At 39.5% G+C, this 10,217-nt stretch overlaps 1 protein-coding gene across 1 annotated transcript in view; it reads left to right on the top strand.

Moving 5' to 3' along the window:
- The first annotated feature begins 982 nt into the window (after positions 1–982).
- Positions 983–10,217, top strand: part of LOC103148651 (aminopeptidase N-like) — a 14,930-nt gene continuing 5,695 nt past the window's right edge. The window contains exons 1-16 of the mRNA XM_007567520.2: positions 983–1,290; positions 1,713–1,810; positions 2,425–2,541; positions 3,113–3,299; positions 3,365–3,507; positions 4,638–4,774; positions 4,950–5,076; positions 5,171–5,325; positions 5,400–5,513; positions 6,768–6,911; positions 7,968–8,033; positions 8,134–8,199; positions 8,318–8,490; positions 8,955–9,034; positions 9,113–9,243; positions 9,361–9,416. Coding sequence (XP_007567582.1) covers positions 1,151–1,290; positions 1,713–1,810; positions 2,425–2,541; positions 3,113–3,299; positions 3,365–3,507; positions 4,638–4,774; positions 4,950–5,076; positions 5,171–5,325; positions 5,400–5,513; positions 6,768–6,911; positions 7,968–8,033; positions 8,134–8,199; positions 8,318–8,490; positions 8,955–9,034; positions 9,113–9,243; positions 9,361–9,416 — 1,934 coding nt within the window. The 5' untranslated portion in view covers positions 983–1,150. The remainder of the gene's footprint in view (positions 1,291–1,712; positions 1,811–2,424; positions 2,542–3,112; positions 3,300–3,364; positions 3,508–4,637; positions 4,775–4,949; positions 5,077–5,170; positions 5,326–5,399; positions 5,514–6,767; positions 6,912–7,967; positions 8,034–8,133; positions 8,200–8,317; positions 8,491–8,954; positions 9,035–9,112; positions 9,244–9,360; positions 9,417–10,217) is intronic.

Genomic DNA, 10,217 nt, shown 5'->3' with positions numbered 1-10,217 from the left:
TGCTTGTCTTGTTTTTTCTGCAACACATGTACTATTTATCCACTGTGGTTTTTATAAAAACAAGTCATTTTAATGAAAACAATAAGAAAAGGTGGTTTTAGCAGTTCTTCTGTATTTGCATTGAATACTTCAATACTAATTCACACCAGTGGGAATCTGTCATGTTTTATATTTTGAAGTGGGCTTCAAATCTTTCACCATGTTTCATTCTTTTGCAAAAAGCTCAATATGTTGCTTTATTGTATAAAATAAAGAGTTTTCTTTTCCTTTGTAGATGAATCATTTTCTACGATCTAAAAATAGAAAAATATTTAATTATTTTTCTGGCTTTCAGAATAAACAGTTAGTTTGGTATATGTGTGTGTGTGTAAGCTCTCTGAATCCACAAACAGCATCATTAACACACTGAGCTCTGTGCAATACTCTTCTACTTTATGGACTCAGTGACTATCTTTATCTTAAAAATAGATTTTTTACTATCTTCCCAGATAAGTTGGTCAAAAGAAGAAGTGGAAAAGAAAAACACAGCATTTTAAAGCAATCAATACAAGATGTTGAAAGAAATAAAAGTGCATTTTGATTAAAAATTCATAATAAACATAATAAAACAAATTCACCCCAATATAAATAATCTGGGCAAACTTAATTTCATTGCATCAACAATGTTGCAGAACACATTTGTTGTGTTCTGCAACACAACAAATCAGAAATAAATGACCAGGGAACCAGAGGAGCGTTTCATCCCGGCAGGTCTGTGTGTGTGGATATTTTCTGAAGTGTTTGGCCATTTAACTCCCACAAATAGACAATAAAATCCCTGCGTCACACGTGTGTGTGAACTCCTGACAGAAATGCAGAGTTTTACGACTGGAGGGAGATCATACACTAACTTTCTGAGTAGTTTATCAGTGATTATCAGCATGGATAGTTCCCACCAAAGCTACCCTGACCTAATATATAATCCATTCATTCCTCAAGGGTGACAGCTCCGTATGGAGGAGCAGAGGGGGAGCTTAACTGCTGACAGGCACTTCTGTTTTTCATTCCCGCATGGACTCAGCTAACCAGACAAGCTCAGGTCTGCTCAGCCGTCTGCAGCAAAGCAGGGACTGAAGCTGTGCTGTAATCTGCATCAACAGATCGGAGAACCATGGGGAAAAGATGCAAAGTCAGCTGGCTGCGTGTTCTCTGCTTCGTCTTGGCCCTGGCTTCTGTGGCAACCCTCGTCACGTTGTGGACTATCGCCATCATAGGAGGGGAAGGAGATGACGTCACAGCGGCTTGGGACAGGTACGACATGACAGACACTGTGACCACAGGATGTTTTGACGAAAGACGCAGAGGTGATCAAGATTCACATCACAAAGCAACACGAGAGTTTCTCTTCTTTCAAGAAAACTTCAGCTGGGCGTCAACAAAACATGTCAGCTGACTCGTGTTTGATTTTGTGCAGATTGAGAAAAATGCATCTGAATTATAATAATAAAAAGGAGAATGTTTCCTTTTTCCACAAATCAGATTAATAATAGCAATACATCCAGGAAGCAGAGCTGAAGGTCTGAGAATTGCACTGCAAAGGAAGTCATTCAAAATCTGGAGAAGTTTTACCAACAAAAACAAAATGAAAACTTTAATCTCATCTGCACTTAGGTTGCGACTCTACCATCACACTAAATGTCGTTTTGCTTCATTTTTTATACCTCTCTCTTCAGGGATCGTCTTCCTGGAGATTTAGCCCCTGAGTTTTACAACATCACTCTGAGGCCTCGACTCAAGCCCAACCCAAACTCTAACCTCTACATTTTCACTGGTGAGTAAAAGTTGCAATGTGAGCCGAATCCCAGGCGAGGATGGGAGGCTGTGAATGCCGGCTCCTGGAGACATAATCTGGCTCTAGGAGCATGAAATGCCTCAGAGGTCTGCCTGGTACCAGGCTAGCTTGGGTCAATTATCTATTTTGCTATCATGCCATCAAGCATAAGGCCATATCTGTCAGACACTTGGGTAAAGAAAGAGGGAGAATTGTCACCTGATCATACAGCAGGTCCTGACACTTAATATCCTAGCTGCTGAAAGAAGTCAGACGTTTAAAACAAGATTGTTTTCACTTACTCACAGTCCATCTTAACCCTTGTGCATGCGAGGACTGAGGCAACTGATACAGTGATATGGGTGTGGGGTCAGTTGGACCCCATTTGTAAACACAAGGGTTAAATAACCTAGAGCGTAGATGGCCTGATCAGACCTGCAGTTAGACATTTCCATAATCCTACAGTCATGCACCAACTAACTGACAAATTGTCCTTTGATTAGATTCAACAGGTGATCAGCAGATCAAATACAAAAAATGTTTGGACTTCTTATCTATTGTGTTGGCAGGATCAGTTTAAACGTTGTTGACCTTGCATGTCTCCATTTTTTCAGGTTGGTCCACCGTTCAGTTTGAATGTCTGGAAGCAACAGATCTGATTCTGATTCACTCCAACAAGCTGAACTATACAAAGATGGAAGATGAACATTTCGTCAGGTTAACCTCTGAAGGTACAGGAAACATTCATGAAAAACATGCTTCTCTCAGTGAGCTCAATTCAGTTTATCCATAACAGGCTGATTTACAACGATAAATGTCATCTCAAGGCACTTTAAAAGAAAAACAATCAAACAGTGAAATCCCAATACAAGCGCGTGCCACATCCACGAAGACTTCCTGTCTGAATTCTGCAAAATAAAAGCCACTAGTGCTACAAAATCCTTTTGTCTAAATCTAAATACTGGAAGTGAAAAAAAATCATTACATTTTTGTTGTAATGGCTGGGTTTCAACCTGATTGAAATGCTGCTGTAGGAACTTCAGAGTGCAAATGTCTGGTATCTTGGTGGAGCAAATTTCTCACAGACATTTAAGATGACAAACCCCCTTACACAATGTCTGCTAACGTCAGTCTTAGAAAGTAAAGTGGAACAAAGTACCTCTAAATTAAAGTCAGAGACCAATAAAGTGAGACAGAAAAAACTACTGATGTTTATTGCCCTAAAGGTGGTTCTTCCAGTTATCGGATCATTACTTTAAAGATATTTCACAGCTTTCTTTTCACTCTAAATGTCTTTTCCAGAAGGTGCATCTGTCCCCAAAATCAAGTCAACTTGGTTGCAGCTTCAAAAGCAGTACCTGGTCATCCAGTTGAGGAGTAAATTAACTCCAGGACAGAAGTACCAGCTGTTTGCCCAGTTCACAGGAGAGCTTGCTGATGATCTGGCTGGATTTTACCGAAGCGAATATAAAGAAGATGGAGTCACAAAGTAAGTTTTTCTACCCTGTTTTAGTATCTTTGTTAGACTTTTTAAACAGTTGAAACACTTCACAGGATAATTGCAACCTCCCAGATGCATCCCACTAATGCCAGAAAAACATTTCCATGTTTTGATGAGCCGGCCATGAAAGCAGTTTTCCACATAACCCTCATCCACCCAACAGGAACAGTCGCCCTGTCCAACGGCATGGAAATGGGTAAGAACAACTGTAACTGCACAGACATGCAGCTTTAGACCTAAAATGGCTCACAAAGGGCAAAAATATTATTTTGTCATGGGTTTGACTAGAAAGAGTACATCTGTGCATTGGTTTACAAAAGCCCGTCTGGAGCAAACCAAGTATAAAGCTATATTTAAGCAATCTCTTTCAACCTTGATGAGAAATCCTAAATGTCCTTCTTTAAGTAACTTTCTGTCTTTATAAGCTAGATGTAGCTCAGAAACCCACGCCAGAAAATCCCAAAAAGTAGAAAATGTGATAATCAGGCAGTTGAGAGCAGAAATTAACATTTGATTCAGGACCAATCCATAAAAAACTAGAAAGCATCTGCCCTTCCTTTTTATTGACCCTTGAGAATTAATTTATTGTTGCTAAAGTCAGTCAGCTTTTACAACAATAAATTAAGTACTTTAATAAACCACAGAGTGAAAAAAACCCTGTTTATTTTAAACAAGTACAACCTGCTGAGTTCTGCATCTGCAGCAGGATCTCCGACCAGTGGGACAGTCAAAGGAAAACAACGGAGAGTTTTCAGGAAGAATCCACCTCAGACCAACTCAGTTGGCTCATTTTGAAGATGCAGATCTATCTGGAGCAGATCCCAATGTCAACCCTTCCATCCTATTGAGGAATCTCTTAAGTCTCTAGTAACTAAGACCATATGTGAGGGCTGCAATATAGATCCAAGAAGTTGTAGCTTAGCTTCTCGATCATCAAAGCAGTATCCCAATTACTGTAGATCTGTCTAAACAAGCATATCCATCTCCTGCTCCATAGCTCTCCTTTGCTCAACACTCGAATGTGAAATGCAGTCACACTAAGGCCCCTGGTTGTGGAGAGTTTGGTCTAAAGCTTTGATTGTTGAGGCTCTGTGGGGCTCAGCCCATAAAAGCCACAGGAAGTCGCCTCTAGATGGGACCATCAATCTATCACGAATATTCAAATCTGAATTTTCAGTTTAGTATTCTGATTGTAATGATGCTGTCGGATATATGCTCTGGTTTGTGCAAACTACTACAAAACACATTTTCTTTTACATTTAATTGCAATATCATTACAATGTAATTAGCACCCACTTTTAAACTTTAACTGCTTGCACTGTTTAGATCACAAAACCATCACTGTTGACGGAGAAACGTTGCTGCAGACAAAGTTTGAAGCCACCAAAAAGATGTCCACCTACCTGCTGGCCATCATCGTGTCCGACTACGCTCACCTGAGCACAACCCAAGGAAACATTCAAGTTTGACATCCTATTCTGTCATCTCATAACCCTACATAAACCTATCTTAAGGAGAGACAGGGAATCAAACTGATCATTGGTTTCACGCTGCTTAGTTTAGCTTTACCAGTCTTCATTCTGTTATGTTTGTAGTTTTTCCTGATTGTTCACTGAAAATTTGCTTTTGTGTCTTCAGGTTCGAATCTGGGCTCGCAAAAAGGCCATCGAGGAGGGACAGGGTAACTATTCTCTCAAGGTAACTGGACCCATACTGGACTTTTTCCAGTCCTACTATAACATCTCGTATCCCCTAAGAAAGTCAGGTGAGTGTTCTTCACGGTGAAACTCAGAAAACTCATGCCTTAAACACAGACAAATCCCAAAGGTTGTCCTGAATCCTTCAACTCTGATTCACAGACCAAATCGCTCTGCCAGACTTTTATTTTGGGGCGATGGAGAACTGGGGACTGGTCACGTATAGAGAAACCAACCTCCTCTATGATCCTGTGACCTCTTCTACCAGCAATAAAGAAACCACAGTCACCATCATTGCTCATGAACTGGCACACATGGTAACGTTTTTCCATTTTAAACTGAAAACTTCATGGTTTAGTGGGCCAACAAACTTTCCCCTGGTGTGCTGCAGTGGTTTGGTAACCTGGTGACACTGCGTTGGTGGAATGAGGTTTGGCTAAATGAAGGCTTTGCTTCATACGTATCCTACCTGGGAGCTGACTATGCAGAACCGGACTGGAATGTGGTAAGGAGCCAGTAAGGGGTTCACATACAGTGATGTGAAAATATTTTTCCATTTTTGTCTTGAAGGTAGATAATGACAGTATAAGTAAATACAAAGATACATTTTCAAATGATTTAATTCACTAAGGGGAAAAAATAACTATCCAAACCCACCTTAACAGAGGACCAGAAGCCAAAGTAAGTGCCTGAATATCACCTGAGCTGTAAAATTTATTTAAATAGAAGCTGTCTGGCAGATAAACTGTCTGAAAAAGCAACACATTACCTAAAACAAAATCCAAAAATGGTAGAAAAATTAAGTAATTGGCAATTATTATTTGGTATGAAGGCGTTGGTATAATAGCCTTAGAAAGTGAGAGTTACAAACCACAACTGGAGAAAACATAAAGCACTACTGAACTTTCCCAGGAGACACAAAATCAGTCTAAAGACACTAATAATTAAACTAGCAAGCCACAAAATCACCCAGAATAATGTCTAAAGCTTGCCTCAATTAAGGTCAGAGTTAACGAGTTAGCAATAAGAATGAGAGGCTGCATGGGAGAGTTAGGCCAAAACCAGCAGAAGAACGCAAAGGCCCAAATCACATTTACCAAAACATTTGGGGAAAATACTTTTAAGACTGAAGAAATAAAAGTGAACCTTTTTGGAAGGTGTGGGCCATCTGATCTAGAACTAACACAGCATTTCAGAAATGGACCAATCAGAAATGCTGATAGGTTCTGTGCTGTTTTGCTTCCTAAAGGCCAGGACGACTTTCTATAACTGAATCATTAATTCTGCTCTCTACCAGAAAATCCTGCAGAACATCCAGCCATCGGTGCTGGAGATTTCACCAGATCACACCTTGGTTCTGTAGCAGAATAATGATCAAAAGTACAGTAACAATGCTGCCTCTGAATGATTTAAAAGAAAAAGGTTTTGGTGTGGTCTAGTCAAAGTCTGGACTTAAATCCAATACAGATAGCATATTATGACCATAACCACGCCATTTACACTCAAAAGCATTCCAATTTGGCTGAAGAAAACCATTTCTGCCAAGCAGAAAAGTCCATATTCCTCTGGCGTTGTTGAAGTCAGTTGTTGTTGCTAAGGTAGGCATTTCTATTAGAAGGCAATTCCTTTTTCACATTGATCCAGGTTGGTTTCCCTTAATTAATGAAATTCTAATTTGAAAACTGCTCTTTGTATTTACTCCGGTTATCTCTATCCAACTGCTACCTTAAGTGACTTTATGTCCATCCATCTGATTCAGAAAGACTTGATCGTATTGGATGACGTGCAGAAAGTCTTTGCAGTCGACGCCTTGGTATCCTCTCATCCTTTGACTTCTGAGGAAGACAGTATCAACCTGCCAGGACAGATCATGGAGCAGTTTGACACCATCTCCTACAGCAAGGTATCCAGCAAACGGTAACATGGCAGTTTAAGTCCGCTCAAACACAATTAACTCCTTAACTAGTTAATTAAACCTTACAAGGTAAAAACCCTAACCTGTAAAATTTAGAAATTTTCTTGACTTTTTCCTGACAGTCAAAGTTAATTTGACACATTTCAGCAACACTGCAGTTTTTAGTGCATTACATTGTGCAAAGATTTAAAAAACAATCATAAATGCATCATGTAGTCAACAGTTGTGAAAACTAAAAACAGACATTTAGCATTTTGTCAAGTGCGACTGTTAAAATCATCAATACATTTCAAATACGTTGGTCAACATTTCATTTATTATGTTTCATAACCAACTCTGACCAGGTGGGGTTTGAGTCTAGATTTAAAGGAAATCAGTGTTTCAGTTGTTTTGCAGTTTTCTGGAAGTTTGTTCCAGATTTGAGGTACACAAACTGGATGCTGCTTCTGTGTGTTTGGTTCTGGTTCTTGAGATTCAATGGGTCTAAAAGGACATTTAGTTTCTTGGTTTATGATCTTTTTTTTGTTAAAATCCACCTCTTTTTGTTTTTCAGGATGCAACATATTCTTAAAAACATGTTTTATTGAGGTGTTTTTTTATGTTTAGGTTCCCTCTCCCTACACTTAACGCCATTCTGACATAAGACCACTAAGTTCTAGTAATGTGATTTTGAACCATCTGCATTCCTGGTTCCAAAAGTCAAAAACTCTACTGCTATTACCATTCAGTCTGTTTGTATCTTAAATTTTACAGCATCTATATTTATCCATCTATGTGTATATAATCTTCAAGGTTCTGAGCCTCCACTGTCAGTTTCATCCTTTCTCTGGAGAAGCAAAGCGCCATCAAAGGGTTGTTCGCTGTGGATCCTTATCCAAATCCAGCATTCTTCCTTTATTGTCCAACAAGCTGGATTATGGAAACATGCTATTTTGAATTCATTGGCGAATGTTTTCTTAAGTGCAACTTCAAAACACAGTAAGGTAAACTTTAGTCTTTAGCTGGTATAGGTGACCTGATTCCTTTTCTCCGTTTGCGTCTCAGGGAGCAGCGGTGTTGAGGATGCTGTCAGACTTCCTGTCAGAGTCGGTCTTCAAACAAGGACTCAGTGTATGAGTTTGTTTTTTCCACGCAAAAAACAGTAGATTAGTTCATCTCATTGTGGTTTAAACTACTTGACCAAAAGCAACTTTTCCCCCTTTGTCCACAGAGTTACCTCAGACATTTTTCCTATGGTAACACAATTGGGAGTGACTTGTGGAAACATCTGCAAATGGTGAGATGAGGGCTTGACTTCTACTTCTCAAATATCTGCATACAGTTTCCTGTGATTGATCGCGTTAACATCCTTCTTTTAGTTTGTGAATCTATTCACAGTAACTTGATTTCTGCAGGCAGTGCAAGACAACAATGTGTCTCTTCCTCGTCAAGTTGACGCCATCATGAACCATTGGGTGCGTCAGATGGGCTTCCCAGTGGTTACCATAGATACAAGCACAGGAATTGTTTCCCAGAATCACTTCCTGCTGGATCCAGAATCGAATGTCACTGTGGAATCGCCATACAAGTACGCAACCATGAAACAATTTAAAACACAACTTCTGGCAAAGCTGACTGCTGATCAATCAAGATATATGAGCTTGTTTAAAGTAAATTATTTATTAATGTTGATGTAAAAGTACTAGTTCCACTGGCAGATTATTTCACATATATCACAGGAAAAATGTCTTTCTATAAGTAAAATAATCTCCCAGTTGAACTTGTACTTTCTCATCAACAGAAAGGAATTATTTACTAAAAACAACTCCTATATCTTGCAAAAAAAATTACTTGTAAGTTAGTTTTGTCTTATTGCTACCAAGATATTTGCAGCAGAAACTAGACCAAAAACACTTGGTAAGATTTAGTGTTTTTGCAGTGTACCATCTTCAGACAGTGTTGATTCTGTCTTTTTGCCAGTTTTTGTACATTAGCAAGACTTTTCCCACTGCGGCTCTGCAGACTAAGCTCTAACAGTTTTGGGTTTTTCAGGTACAAGTGGATGATCCCGGTGCGCTGGATGAAAGACGGAGACGTCCACAAAGACATTTGGTGGCTCTTGGAAAAGGAAGGTGTGCAATTAAAGTGCATTAAATGTACAGAAAGCTTATGCTGAATATAATAAAATGTTTCCAAAATGTGTTTGTCAGATCTGAATGTGGACATGAGGACTGGGCCTTCCTGGGTTTTGGCTAACATCAATGTGACGGGGTATTATCGGGTGAACTACGACCTGGGGAACTGGGAGCGGATCTTTTCTCAGCTCAGTGCAAACCACCAGGTAACCAAACACACTTTACCTGATGGAGCTAGCAGAACATCTGCCAGCTGATAGATTTACCTTGTATTCTCCAGAAGTATTTCAACCTCTGCAGACTGACTTTGTAACCCAATTTAGGTGATCCCACTGATCAACAGAGCCCAGCTGGTGGATGACTCATTCAACCTGGCCAGGTAGGACCAGTAAAGTCAGTTGTATTTATTTTAGTGCAAATTACAAATGCTTGCTCCAGATCAGGGAACAAGTCTTGTGTCAATTTACCTTTATATTTAGCAGACAATTTTACCAAAAAAATATATATATATATATTTTTGTGAACAGAAAAATTATGCCTTTGTTGTCTGGGGCAACTATTAGCAGCTCTACAAATCTTTTTGATAAACATTACTTTACCAAGTGACATGCTAACATACCTTTATTTTGGCTTTTTCCCTCTTTTCCTTTTCGTTTCTTGATCCCTGAAGGATAAGTCCTTTTTTACGAGATTGTTTTGCTAACTTGTCTTCCTCCGTTGCTTTGGAAGCTCATATAACGGGTGAAGCGTGACCTAACGCGCCCACCAGGGGGCTCCCAAGAGCAATGAACTTTTAATTTTTGCCTGAACCTCACATGAACCTGTTAGAAAGCGACTTGCCAATGATTAGTGCCATAAGATGCCCTTGCGGAGTTCGGATAACTACGAAGCTGTACTCTAATAATCAGACCAAATTGAAACTTGTGTGGACAAAAAAACCAACGGAAGAAAACCCGCACCTGCATCCGAAGCAACTGAGTCAAAGAAGTAGCTAAATATGCTAGTACAGGTTATTTGCAACCACTTCTTTAAGTCATCATCTCACCCCTCAATAGCTGTAAGTAGCGGTAAAATAGTACCGTCACACTTCTGACGAAAGCCGGGCAGCGAGTTGGTAACATGTAAACAAATGGCTGTTCCGGTTTGCGGCGGAAGGAAGTGTATATATATATATATATAT

The sequence above is a fragment of the Poecilia formosa genome, unplaced genomic scaffold (assembly GCF_000485575.1).
Source record: "Poecilia formosa unplaced genomic scaffold, Poecilia_formosa-5.1.2 Scaffold209, whole genome shotgun sequence".
Lineage (NCBI taxonomy): Eukaryota > Metazoa > Chordata > Actinopteri > Cyprinodontiformes > Poeciliidae > Poecilia > Poecilia formosa.
Note: the sequence above shows the minus strand (reverse complement) of the source record. Positions and strands in the feature narration are given on the sequence as shown.